The sequence below is a fragment of the Camarhynchus parvulus genome, chromosome 4 (assembly GCF_901933205.1).
Source record: "Camarhynchus parvulus chromosome 4, STF_HiC, whole genome shotgun sequence".
Classification (NCBI taxonomy): domain Eukaryota; kingdom Metazoa; phylum Chordata; class Aves; order Passeriformes; family Thraupidae; genus Camarhynchus; species Camarhynchus parvulus.
Genome location: NC_044574.1, coordinates 59,997,063 through 60,010,485, shown reverse-complemented (window position 1 = coordinate 60,010,485; position 13,423 = coordinate 59,997,063). Strand labels below are relative to the sequence as shown.

Here is a 13,423-nt window from a genome sequence, read left to right as displayed (position 1 = left end):
CCTTTCCTGGAAAGGATTGCTGACCTTACTCCTTTACTTTTCAGTTAGAAAATCTGATGTATCGCAGTCCTGTTCATCATTTTATTTAAGGATGTTTTTGAGCTGCTTGGGGAAGAGTGAAGGGTTCACAAACATCTAACAACTGACAAAAATTGCTTCCAGTTAATACTACAGTTTTTAAAAAGTATTATTTTTGCCCTGGTGGTTTGGCTGCAGCTCACCTTGTCTGTGGGAGACTGGGTCAGTTCCAGCAGAGAGATTTTGAGCTAGGTGCATCCTGTTTTTCTCTTGGAACCTGGTTCTCTGCTTAATTAACACATCAGCATTTGAGCCAGACCCCAACTGCACAGCTCAGTGGTGCTGTCCTTTTCCTGGCACAGGGCTCCAGTCAGTGCTGGGGCCAAGGAAGAGGAGGCAGGGAGGACATGGAAGCACAAGAGACATCTCAGCAGGAGGCAAAGCACAGGGCCAGAGTCACTAACCTGACTCATAAGGAGTCCTTAGGCCAGGGTGTGCGGTACCACTCTTCAAATTTGGGACTTAGCTGGAGGTGGCTGCATGAAACCCACTCACATGGACTCCTGCTGGGCACCATGCATGACCAGAGTTTGGGCTAAGCTTCAGCTGAGTGTTGTGGCCAGAAAGAGAACTGAGGAGCCTGGGAGGCTTGGTGCCTCAATTCTGTCACTGGTGTTCAGGAGATGAAGGCTGAAATCCTTGCTTTTGCATGTTTCTTTATGCCAAGCAGATTTGCAGCCATAGAAGACACAGAACAGAACCACAGCCACACACAGAGTACTGCACAAGTTGCCTTGCCGAGTAATTCCTCTGGGCTCTGAGACCCTGGCCTAGATCTGGCAAAGCAGAAATCACTACAGTCTCCCCTTCCTTAGGAGCTAGCGTGTGTGCTAGGAAACACACTCTGCAGAAGAGCATTGTCATCCCCTGGATAGACTTTTGTTCCAATTTTTGTCTTCTAGGAGAAGCCAAGCATCTTGTCTGATGTCTCCTACTGAAGCCAGTCCTTCCCTAGTCTAAGAAAAGGGCCAAGTCATCCAATGTTGATTTTCTCCAGGGTCTTTTTAAGCTTTTTTCTGTGGAGTCACTGGACTGTGACTCCTTTGAGCAAGAATTCAAGTCATAAAACAGAAGAAATGTGGAAGGTGAGTAGAAAGAGAGACTAAGCTGGGTGGGAAGTTAAGAATGCTTGCCAGCCATACAAGAGAAAACTGGTAAGTACGTGCAAATCTGTAAAATACCGATTTAGCTCTTATGTTCCAGTGAGTGCTAAGTGCAAACATTTTGGCTGGTATGCTGCTTGCTCTGACAGATCTTTTGAACTTTTGAAGCATCTGTATTTTTAGACTTTTTGACTCCTCACTAGGTAAGAATAGGCAAAAGTGAACATAATCAAAAAGCTACACAGATGTGGCTTCAAGTGTCTCACATGCTACAGGACTGTCATGGTAGCAAGAGGGCAATATGCACCTCAGAAAGAAGCAGGGATGCAACCCTGCTTCTTTTTGGCTTGGTTTTTAAATGGAAACCATGCCTAAGTATTCTTTGATTGGCTTATAACCTTTTTTTTAATGTCCTGAATTTTTTGAAGCCCCTTTTTTCCAATCCTGTCTCAGCTACAGGAATCTTGCACTGTGAATCACAAGAACTGAAGCTGGGAAGTGTCCTGTTACATAAATATTCCATGAGCAAAAAGGAAAACAGTTGTGTGTTATTTAAGCTGTCAACAGTGCTTCTACCTGTTGCCCGCTCAGAGCAGGAGGGGCTGGGTGGTGAGGGCTCCCCCTTTTCTAAAGAAAAAGAACCTTGGTTTACAGAACAACTTGAAAGGCTCAGGTGAACAGGACAGATTCCAACTGTGCCGAAGGTGGCAGCGCGTTCAGGCCTGCCTGGGATGGCTGTGGGCCAGCAGTGCCTGCAGCAGGAATTGCACAAGTGGGTGCACAGATCCTCTGTGCTCTGGAGGGGTCTTTGACCCGTGTGTCAGCAGCTGCTGCTCTCTTGGACCCCAGGCCAAAGAGCTTCAGGGATTTCACCTCCTGTGCCATCAGAGCAGGCCCCTGGCTTGTGATGAGGAGCTGTGTGAAGGCTCATCTGGAGCCTTCCCCTGCACCCCCTGCCCTGGCACCACCTTTAAGCCCTGGCCCCTGCATGGGTATCACTGCCTGGCCCTGTACCTCACTGATCCTGATGTGGCTTCCCCGTGTGCCTGGGCACTGCCTCATCCCTGCAGCCTGGGCTGGTGTTCAGCAGACTCGGGTGATCCTTTCAGCATTGTGGCATGTGCTCCACTGGTACTGGACCTGGATACCACTTTCATTGCTGAGAGACACCTTTGGGTTAGAAAAATGTATTTATTTGTAATATGGAGTTTTGATGGTGTTAATGCATAATTGATAAATGTTGTAATTAGACATTAGATTACAAGTAAGGCTGTATTATTTCAGTAATACAAATAATTAATTCAATAATGCTCATTATAAATGCACACAAAACTCTAAGTGTTCATTAGAGCACATTTTTGAAACTTAAAATTATTAAGTGAGATGAAACAGGCCACCCACCTCCTCTATAAATTGCTTCTTGCAAGATGCTTTTGCTCAGGGATGAGTCCAGATTAACATGTTCTCAGGCAATCCCTTTGCACTCAACTAAGGAGCTGTGTTGTCCCAAACATGGGCTTTGTGGGCATCCTGCCTGCCCTAGCACAATGAGACAAAGGTGATGGGATGTACATTCAAAGCAGCCCTTCTAGAGCTGCATCACTTCTTTGCTAACACTCCCTGTTATGCAGCTGTGTTCCAGCTGCAGGTGTGGCATAAGCCCTTAGGTGTGCCTGGGAATGGTGGCCTGGAAGCACCTGCCTGAGCTCTGTTTTGAATCAAGGCAGCTGAACTACGCTCAGCACATGTTCTCTTTTCACTGGTGCCTCTGGGAAATGAGATTCAATTCTTGCTTTTCACTGTGTGCTTCTCTGCCCAATGACTGCATCAAACTTTGGAGTGGTCATCTTCTTCAGAAAGTTCAGGGCACGTTCTGGAAACACCCTGGAAGAGACAGTAACATGAAATTAAAAGTGGGATAGAAACTTAAATTATGGGAAAAAGTGTTACTGCAGGTGAGGGAAGAGCTGGTCTGGCAGCAGAATGCATGCACACATATGAACTGAGACTATGTATTAAACCAGGCATTATTTCCATAGCTCTCACCAATCTCTGACTAATTAAAGTCTATTCTTGGCCTTTTAGGACAGTTCCAATGCCAGGTATCTGTGGGCAGTATGTGAACTGCAGTATTGCTGCAGGATCCAGGAAGTTTTAATATTGTACAGATATAGGTGAGTATTACATGTCATGCTCTGAAAAGCAGTAGGCCTGTGGAAGGATGAGATTTTAAAACTGAAGTGCAGTTTTCACTCCTTAGATTCCTCCTTCTAAAGAGCTTTGTCTCTTTATCCCCCTGTCCTAAATTATGACCAAAAAAGCAAAGTTATTCTAAGTGCTTTGACAGCATCAGTTTTGACTTGCCTATGCTTCTGCAGACTTACACTCTCAACAAGCAGTTCTTGGAGTTGCAAAAGGATTTAAAATATTTTTACCGCTGTCTGGTGTTTGGTTTAGCAAACAAGAAACTGCCAAGTGTTTCATGAGATACTATAGGATTTAACTGAGAATCTAATTTAGTTGTTAGGATGTGAATTCCAGATTTGGAACTGGAGCTCTGCTAAAAACACCTCCTCAACAGAGCAGCTGCACTGGATAATTAAGTTGTGTAGGAGGATAAATCTTGCTTTCCATACAGAGAGCAGTACAGTCCTTTTGAAGCAATGTTCTCAGCCTCTGTGTCCTCAGTGCTGACATAAAGAAACAAACAATATGCAGCAGGTCCTCAGCTCTTTCTTGAACTTCTGCTGACTCAGAGGTTACAAGTTTGAACCTGGTATACTCAGGTAGTATTGTTGTTTCCACATCCATTGTTTAATTTTGCTTTGTACTTACATTTCAGAAAGCAAAGCAATGTTTAGCTGTGGTGGAACAAAAACCATTTTCTGGTTGGTCACTATTCCTTCCATCAAAGCCTGTACAACTTCTTCAATCTCCAAAATCTTTCCAAGCCTACACAGGAAAGCAAACACATAAGAGCTGCAGTGATAGAAAGGGATGGTACCAGCTGATCTAGGAGGCTTCACAAATGTACAAACTCAGGTAATTCAAATGCAACAATTACATGGGTTAAAAGACATTGCAGATTTTCTTAAGTTAATGATACAAACTGTTGTTATATAGCCAGCTGGAACAGAGGCCTAAAGCTGGGGATAATATGCAGTGCCTTACTGCAATAAGGAAACACAGGAATGCAGAGTATTGAGAGTTACCTTGTACTGGGGTTTTTGACAAATCCAGTGTTTATAAAAACTGGGCAAAGGCACGTTGTTTTTATTCCATCCTTTCCAAGGGCAGACAGCTCCTCTGTCAGAGCTTTATGAAATCCAACTGCAGCAAACTTGCTTGAGCTGCAGAAAGGGAGAAAGTACAGATGAGAAAGCAGAAATCCTATTTCCACCTTTCTACCACTGCAAATGGTCTAAACCATCATGTGCCTCTTAGTTGCTTGGGTGCTGTTTAAGGTAACAGCCAGGGGAGGGGTGAGGGCTGGTGCATCTCTGCTCTACCTTGTATCCTAACCCGTACCGCTTATTTTCACTATGTGCTCTCTATCCCTTTACCCCTCTTTCTGCTCCTTGCTATGTGGAGACAAAACCCTCCAAATAATATCGTCCAACTGAGACACAGGGCAGGGACTATTCTAACTTTGCCTGTGCCAGAGTGTAGTGGTGGATTAGATATTGAAACTTGTGGATTAATTGTGCAATGCATAGCAGGTATCTCAAAAAAGGGCACTTTGATTGCAAACAGACAGACAAACATTAGGAATTCTTAGAAAACTGCAATTGAAGTGCATCAATCCATGGACATCTTGTTCTTTCGCATGAGAGAAGATTCCTAAAAGGAATGCAGCCTGAATGTCTAAAATTAGGAAGGATGAGCAGGGTAGAAATGGAGATTAACCCACTACTGTTTATTGTACCACACAGGAGCATCTTGTAACAATTTTTTGTGACTTTTGAAACAGAGAAGCATTATGCAAGCAGAACTGAGGAACAACCTGCCGTGGAAATAGGTATGGGCCTGAGGTTTAAATCAACGCCAAAAAAGGAAAACCACAGAATCAGTTTATTGATTACTATGGATTTGGCAGCATAATCCCAGTAAAATCCCTGGCTGAAGAGTTCTCACATTGCTGACAGTGAGTGACTCTCTAAGAAGGAGTATTCCCAGGAAAAGATTGTTCTAAGAAGGAGTGTACCCAGGGAAGACTGCTGCAGCTGGAGCTGCTGTTATAGAAGGCTGGATGTGATGCAGGACGGCAACACAGAGTCTAACAGGTTTTTGGTGCTTGCACTGTGATTTTCCTGACACCTTTCAAGTAGAAAATTAATTTGATGTCATGATGGCAGAAGGCTGGGGGGAAGGTCAGCAGGGAGGACCTCCTGGTGGGAGGCTGTTATAGGACACCCAGCCAGGACAAAGAGGCAGATGAGGTGTTCTACAAGCAGCTGGTAGAAGCCTCATGGTTTCCAGCCCTTCAACTTGCCAAATGTCTGCTGGAAATACAACACAGCAGAGAAGAAGCAGCCTAGGAGGTTCCTGGAGTGTTTGGAAGACAGCCTCCTAACACAGCTGGTAAGAGATCCTACTGGAAGAGGTGCCCTGGTAGACCTGTTGTTTGTGAACAAAGGACTAGTGGGTGATGTGGTCGTTGGTGGCAGTCTTGGGCAAAGGGACCACGAAATGTCAGAGTTTTCAATAGTGGGTGAAGTAAAGAGGGGCACCAGAACTTCCACCTTGGATTCTGGTGGGCAGATCTTGGCCTTGTTTACAACACTGATTGACAGAGTGAGTCCTGAAGGGTAAAGGGGTCCAGGAAGGCTGGATACACTTTAAAAAGGAATTGTGAAATATTCAAGAGTAACCCATACCCATATAGTTGAAAGATAAGTGGTCAGGCAAAAAGACCAGCCTGGTTAAACAGAGAACTTAGGCTGGAACTCTGGGGAAAAAAACCAATGTATTCTTTCCAGATGGAGGGTCAGATAACTTGGGAGGACTATAAAGATGTTGTGAGGTCATGTAGGGAGAAGATCAGGAGGACCAAAGCCCAACTAGAACTTGGCCTTAGAGACAACAAAAAAGTTTTCTATAAATAGAGCAAAAGGAGGGTCAAGGAATGTCTCCATCATTTGTTGAATGCAGAAGGTAGTGTAATGACAGCGGATGAGGAAAAGGCAGAGGAACTTAATACGTTCTTTGTCTCAGTCTTTAATATTGTCCAGTTGTCCCTCAGGATTCTCAGCTCCCACAGCTGGAAGTTAGTGACAGAGAGCTGAGGGAAGGGCCCGTAACCCAGGAGGAGATGGTTAGTGATTTGCTGTGCCAATTCGACACTCAAAAATTTATGACATTTGATGGGACCCATGCCAGAGTAATGAGGGAACTGTTGAAAGAACTTGCCAAACCACTTTCAATCACCTACCAGCAGTCCTAGTTAACTGGACAAGTTTCATCTGTCTGGCAATTAGCAAATATAACACCCATCTATAAAAAAGGTTGGAAGGATTATCCAGAGAATTGCAGGCCTGTAAGTTAACCTTGGTTGTGGGCAAGGACCATTACAAGGCACATACAGGACAACCAGGGGATCAAGCCCAGCCAACATGGATTTTTGAAAGGAAGGCTCTGCTTGACCAACCTGATCCTTGTATGACAAAGTGGCCCACCTAGTAGATGAGGGGAAGGCTGTGGATGTGTCTATCCGGGGTCTATCTAGACTTCAGTAAAGTGTTTGACACCATCTGCCACAGCATCCTCCTAGAAAAACTGAGTGCTTGCAGCTTGGGTGGGTGGACTCTTCAATGGGTAAAAATCTGGCTGGATGGCTGGGCCCAGAGTGCTGTGGTGAATGGAGATAAATCCATTTGGCAGTTGGCCACTAGTGGTGTTCCCCAGGGCTCCACCTTGGGCTGGTCCTGTTTAACATCTTTGTGGATGATCTGCACACGGGGATCAAGTGCACCCTCAGTAATTGTGCAGAAGACACTGAGCTGATGTGCTCAGGGGGTGGAAGGCTCTGCAGGAGACCTGGACAGACTCCATCAGTGGGCTGAGGACACAGCTGCAGGAAGCTCAAGAAGGTGAAGTGTCAGGTTCTGCACCTGAGCCATGCAGTGATACAGGCTGGGTGAGGAATGGCTTGGGACAGAAAGGGACACCTGGGGTGCTGGCTGACAGCAGCTGAACCTGAGCCAGTGTGCCCATGTGGCCAAGAGGGCTGATGGCAGCCTGGCCTGGATCAGCCAGCAGGACAGAGAAGTGGTTGTTCCCCTGTACTGGGCACTGGTGAGGCCACACCTCGAGCGCTGTGTCCAGTTCTGGGCCTCTCACCTTAAAGAGGACATTGAGGAGCTGCAGTGTGTCCAGAGAAGAGAAACAAGGCTCATGAAGGGTCTGTAAAACATGTCTTATGGGGAATGGCTGAGGGAGCTGGATTTGTTCGGTCAGGAGAAGAGCAGGCTCAGGCCTCATGGCTGTCTACAACTCCCTGAAAGAAGGTTGGATGGAGGTGGGGTCAGTCTCTTCTGCCATGCCCGCAGTAAGAGGAATAGAGGAAATGGCCTGAAGCTGAGACAGGCGAAATTCAGATGAGATATTAGAAAAAAATCTTTTCACTGTTAGGGTGATCAGGCATTGGAATAGGTTCCTCAGGCAGGTGGGGCAGTCACCATCCTGCAGATGTTTAAGAGGCATTTGGATCTAGCACTGAGTTGTAGCATCCCATGAACTCTATTCTCTCAGTCAATTCCCAAGTCCTCTGCCCTGGCAACAGCAGTGACTAAGTACCACAGAGTAATCCTCCTGCTGGGAAAAGACAGACTCCCACATGGACTTCCCCTGGTTTCCCCTTTCCCTGTCTCCTCACTGGCTTGCTACCACAGGTGGCTGCCCCCCCTCCTCTAGAGAACAATCTCCTTTGCCCTGCCTTTAGCTCTGCCTCCCACCCCTTTCCCTTCTTAAGCTGCTGCACCAGGTGGAGAAAGAGCACAACCATGTGCTCTTTCTCACTGGGTCCCCTTTGGCCATACTCTGCTGGAATAAAACCTTGCAAAAAAGAGCCTTTCTTGCCTCTCTCACTGAGCTAGCTGTGGTGAGTGTTGTGTAGGGATCTGACTGCATTGCCTGAACATTAACCCAACCTGCTTTTCTACAGGAGAGGTTTGTTGGGAGCAGATAATAGGCAGTAGCACCCACCATTCAACACCTGCATTTTTACTGGATGATGTGGTTTAGGGGTTACAGTGGCTGGATGGGTGGACTGGATGACCTTAAAGGTCTCTTCCAACCCTGATGATTCTATGATTCTATTTTTACACTCTACAATGCCACAATGGTAAAAAGATCAAAAGCGCCTCCGTACGGGTTTACTTGACAGCACTACAAGAAATCACAGAATAAATACATTCTAAGGAGAAGGGAAGAGGATACCTTTTTTACTGAGCAAAAGTCTGCATTGGGGAGAGAAAACAGGAGAGTCTTTCATTAGTAGATGTGTTACGTGACTATTCTTTCATACAAACATTGCTCACCATTCAGTCAGAGCTAATTACTTGGTACTACCTGATGGAAAAGATGCAATTAAAACTTTTAAAAATTAAGCAAGCTGATTTCAAAATGACTTACCAATATGCCACCATGAAAGGAGTCACAAAATGACCTGCTGCTGAAGCCACCGTGACAATGTGCCCATAGTTGTTGTTCATCATGACTGGCAGGAAAGCTCTCGTGGTCTTGGAAGTCATTTAAACCAAGAGGCAAAATGCAGGGGACAGGAAGGAGGAAAAGAACATGGTTTTCTTAGGCATACTCAGCACTGACTCTCAATGTTATTCACCAGGTGGCCAAAGCTATCCCTAAAGCTATGAGCTGCACAGCACCTCAGATTCCCAGAGCCACAGGGATACCTGCTCTCTGACCAGTGGTGTAGCTGACAACCTGCTCTCCAAAGGCTGCAGCAGTTGGCCATAAACAGGAAATGGTTTTCACATCTTTCCTTTGCTGCTTTTAAGGCTTCAGGTGTCAGCAGAAATGCTGGCAGGGTGTCACCCCCAGCACACACAATAAACCACTTGTCAATCTATGGTTTCTCTTTTCTTCTGCCACAAACAAGTACTGCTGAAGCCCTCCCACCCTGTCAGCCCCACAACACCTCTGACAGAGGCCTTCTGTGCGTGCTGCAGATGAGGCTGTCACTAGCCAGCTCACATCAGCAAGAAGCCATTCCAGTTTCCCAGCACACAGTCTGCTTGGGTGCCCCTGTGCTGTAACAGCTCATTTGGTAATTTCACTGCTAATGATGGTTGCTCTAAATATGCGTCCTCATTGACACTGCCAAACAGCTGTATATATAGATGGTGGTGGCCCTTACCCACATGTGACCCAGAATGTTGACTTCAAACATCCTTTCTATCTGGTGGTCCTGAGTCGAGAGAAAGTCGGCAGCTGTAATCACACCAACATTGTTCACCAGGACAGTCACATCCCCAATATCCTTCTTCACCTTTTAGAGAGAAAACAAAAGCCCAAAATTGTCTCTGTCACTCAGGAGGGGGAAAAAAAAAGTAAGGGTGGGGAAGATGAACCATAGTTAAATTCTTAACGTTGCATCTTCAAGGGAGAGGGAGATCATGCCACATTTCCAGATGCGGCAGGAACTTTGCAGTAGATCCATGGAATCTGGTTTAGATCTGATTCTTCCCCATTCATTAATGTCAGTATTTATTGTGTTCCACAAACTGTGCACAGTTTGGACCATGTAGTCACAATTGGTGTGGGAAATGGATTTGTAGAGAGTTCTCAGGGCCTGACAGAAGGTCCTCACAGTATGCATCCGTATGCAAACCGAGACAAGAATTGCTGACTTAGAAATGCCATGGAATAGGACAGATATTGTTGAGAGAGAAATGGAGCTAGAAAAAAGTTTCAAAAGATGGCCTTGCAAATAAGACTAGATACTTTGGAGAAATAGAACTATGAATCATGCATTGTATTGGGACCCACGAGGGGTAGTTTTAGATGATTGACTTTAAGGCATCTACAGCATGGCGTGGCAAAAAGCTGATAGGTCAAGAAACACTTAAAGTGCATTCTAATTAGGAAATAGTTGACTTCTGATTGTGATGGTGTGAATTATAACATCTGTATTGTCTCACCCTTCTCATAAGACTGAAAATGGAATAAAAGTTTTTAAAACGCCTCTCAGTTGCCCCATCTCTGGGTGAGGAAAAGGGTATTGTCCAACACTTGGGACCACAGAGGTACAGACTGTTTTGAGGCAGCTGGACCACAGCCATTACAATAAAACGTTTCATATGTTCTCAGTGCTGTGTTCCTTCAGAGGCTGCAACCCTAGAGAGCAAACTTGGCAAGAGGATGTGATATGCTGGAGCCTCCCAAATAGGATGAGACTGGTTGTGATCTTGGAAATGCTACAGCACTCTGTGTCCAGAGAGCAGCGAAGAATGGAGAGCTTCCAGGGGCTTGCAGGATTTGTGTACAACACGTCTTCTCTAGTTTTCCTGCCTTCTCTGGAAATCAAGCATGGTTGGGAAAGTCTTTGGCCGTGCCCCTGCTGCCCTGTGGCAGCAGCTCTCTGGCCACAGAGAGCAACAAATAACTTTCCCAGGCCTTTCTGGGGAAGACTGTGAGAAGATGAGAAAAGAACGAGAAACAATTCTTATCTTCACTTGCTGGACCTGGTATTGTGAACATGTGGAATGTGTTACTGAGATTTGTTTACCAAAGGGTGGTTTCTTAATTAGCCAATAGTGATGGTGTTTGGATTGGAGGACCACTAAGGTCTAACAATATCATAACTGTCTATAAAAGCAATGGGTTTCTTAAGAATTATAATAATATAATAAAGAGATTGATCAGCCTTCTGTGAATGATGGAGTCAATGCTAATTATTACCCGGCTGCGGGCTTGTCACAATGAGACTGCCCCACCTTGTCTGCAGCGCTGTAGATCTCCTCCCGTTTGCTGCAGTCCACCACGAAGGTTTGAACAGTGGCTCCCAGCTTCTGGCATTCTGCTGCCGTCTCCTCAATGCCGTGCTAGAAGAGGCAAAGAGAAAGACACCGTGCACACCTGTCCCCTCACCACAGCTGAGCAGCAGAGGCTGAAGATGTTCCTGGATTGAGCAACCACTGCCCAGCCCCTGAACCGTTCCTAGCCACCCAAGGAAAGAGCTGTAGATGGTTTTGGTGAGAGGACAGGCATTTCAGCCTTAAATTTAGGATCTGCATGTAGTGACAGCCAGAAAGGTAGGGTGGCAACACGAGTGAGTTTGGCTTGGTAAGGCAGACAGAGCAAGGCTGCAGAAAGGGGGCACACGCTGCCTTATTACAGCACAGCAGACAGTACTGTGAATGTAAATAGCTCGTAAAATACAGGCCTGGCTGACACCCTGAGATACGAAAACTGGCTCTATGTGTTTCTGTATTTACATGCTGGGTGTGAGAAGAGAGGTGCCCTCCACAGTTCACAATGTACAAAGATTTTAATTTCAGAATGACCTTTGATACACACAGGTCAGAAGCACCCTGAAGTCATTACATCAACTCGTTAAGCCAGAGCAGAAGTGGCTTTGTTGTATCCCTGTTCCCAGGCGGCAGAACGCCATGCCAGTGGAACCTGTGCAGTGAAAAGCTCTAGGTCATAAATAGCCTGGGTCAGCAGTCCCTCTGTTGGGTGACTGGGCAGCTGTCCTCAACACCAGCTGCTGTTTAATGCTGAGAGCCCCCAAGAAGGAGCCCTTGTCAAGGCACTTGGGTTGGAGGAGCATACTCCTAAATCCTCTGGAATCCACAGCCTCCCTTGGTACTGTATTTCAGTTCGTGCTGACACCCACGCTTACAATCTACTTCCCAGCTCTAAAGCCAGGTGTCGCTCGCTACTAAATTTATACCTAAATCTCCCCATTCCATCCAGTGAACATGAACATGAACAATTTTCTGTTTCATTGCAGCCCTGCATGCAGCCCTGCATGCACTGCAGCAGTGCCATGCCTTCTCCCACCCCTCCAAAGTCTGGTCTTAGGCATAATGGGTACCATTAACAGACACTGAAAATGTTCAACACTATCATCCCTGTTTATCCATCCTCTCACTCAGCTTGTCTCAGGTTTGATGGATTTTTGTTTGTGGAGGGCTGGGTTCTGTTTTGCAGCTTCATGATGAACTCCTTTGCTGACCCAGCGTGTCAGAAATGGGAAACACAGCCTCTCACCCACCCTGCTGCACCTATACCCAGCACTTGGCCTGGATTCCTTCAGAATGCTACACTGCATGTTTGTATCTGCACATCTTCCACTTGCCACGGCATTTTTCCATTCTATTTAAATAACCTGAAATAAAGAGGTTGGGCCGGTGTAAACATTTAGAGAGATGCCATCTACATGTGCTGCTGCCCAGAGGGCAGCCGGGCTCACATAGAGCCCGGCACAGGGATGCTGCTGGTGAGAGTGCAGAGAAAACACATCTCCCAGCATTGCACACGAAACACCCGAGGCTACAGAGAGAACAAATGAAGGCAGACCTGCTGCTCTTTGCAAACAGCCTTCTGGTATCAGCGGCTTTCTCTGCCAGCCCAGGCAGCAGCTCCACCAGCAGCTTCCCGAGCACTTCTTTCCCTGTCGCAGGTGCTCTGCCGGCTGTTGCCTGCTCCCTCCCGAGTAGCACCGAGAGACTGTGGGACCAGAGTCCCACATGCTCTGCTGCAAGTGGGGCCAAATCCTCTCCTGGCGCTCAGCATCCCAGCCGGAGGAGCCAAGCGGGAGCCGATGGGAGCGGGCTGGAAGGGGCTGGGCGATGAGGGTGCAATGTGGTGCTGCCCTTCTTACGCCCCTAAATGCCCCGTAGACTCGGAGGTCAGACGGAGTGAGGACATGAGTGTGTCCATTACCTTATTGATGTCCCACAGCACCAGCCTGCTGTGGCGCTTGGCGAACTCCAAGGCGGTCGCTCGCCCGACGCCATGGCCAGCGCCCGTGATGAGCACCAGCTCCCCGGCGAGAGACTTTCTCCTCACAGGCACGAACAGCTTCACAAAAGCCTCCAGGTAGGAATAGAGAAGCGTGGCCAGGAACAGGAGAAGCTCCAGAAACAGATTCATTGTTTTCCTGGGGCTCCTCTGACGCCCGAATTGCGCTGGAGCCGCCAGCGGCGCCCGCCCCACAGCCTGCCGAGGCCACGCCTCGAGGTTCGGCGTCCAATCAGAGCGTGGCTGAGCGC

General features: G+C 46.9%; 1 protein-coding gene across 2 annotated transcripts; it reads right to left on the bottom strand.

Annotated features, from left to right (window-relative positions):
- Nucleotides 1–2,233: 2,233 nt before the first annotated feature.
- Nucleotides 2,234–13,359, bottom strand: LOC115903163 (estradiol 17-beta-dehydrogenase 11-like). 2 transcript variants are annotated; one of them, XR_004060682.1, is made up of 8 exons: nucleotides 13,095–13,359; nucleotides 11,138–11,245; nucleotides 9,559–9,690; nucleotides 8,814–8,920; nucleotides 4,394–4,531; nucleotides 4,017–4,133; nucleotides 2,583–3,065; nucleotides 2,234–2,351 (listed from the first exon to the last, which is right to left on the bottom strand). XR_004060682.1 is itself a non-coding variant. In XM_030947424.1 (7 exons), exons 1-7 carry the CDS (start codon nucleotides 13,302–13,304, stop codon nucleotides 2,978–2,980), a joined length of 900 nt encoding a protein of 299 aa, XP_030803284.1. In that variant the 5' UTR covers nucleotides 13,305–13,359; the 3' UTR covers nucleotides 2,353–2,977. The 2 variants fall into 2 exon arrangements, 1 of the variants encoding a protein (XP_030803284.1); XM_030947424.1 differs by lacking the exon at nucleotides 2,234–2,351 and having other exon boundaries at nucleotides 2,353–3,065.
- Nucleotides 13,360–13,423: the final 64 nt, after the last annotated feature.

Bases quoted from the DNA above. Each gene is read 5' to 3' on its own strand.
- LOC115903163 (XM_030947424.1), bottom strand. From the start codon at position 13,304: ATGAATCTGTTTCTGGAGCTTCTCCTGTTCCTGGCCACGCTTCTCTAT. The intron at 4,134-4,393 runs GTAACTCTCAAT...TTTCCTGTGTAG, and splicing joins GTCAAAAACCCCAGTACAAG to GCTTGGAAAGATTTTGGAGA. The intron at 3,066-4,016 runs GTAAGTACAAAG...TGTCTCTTCCAG, and splicing joins ATTGCTTTGCTTTCTGAAAT to GGTGTTTCCAGAACGTGCCC.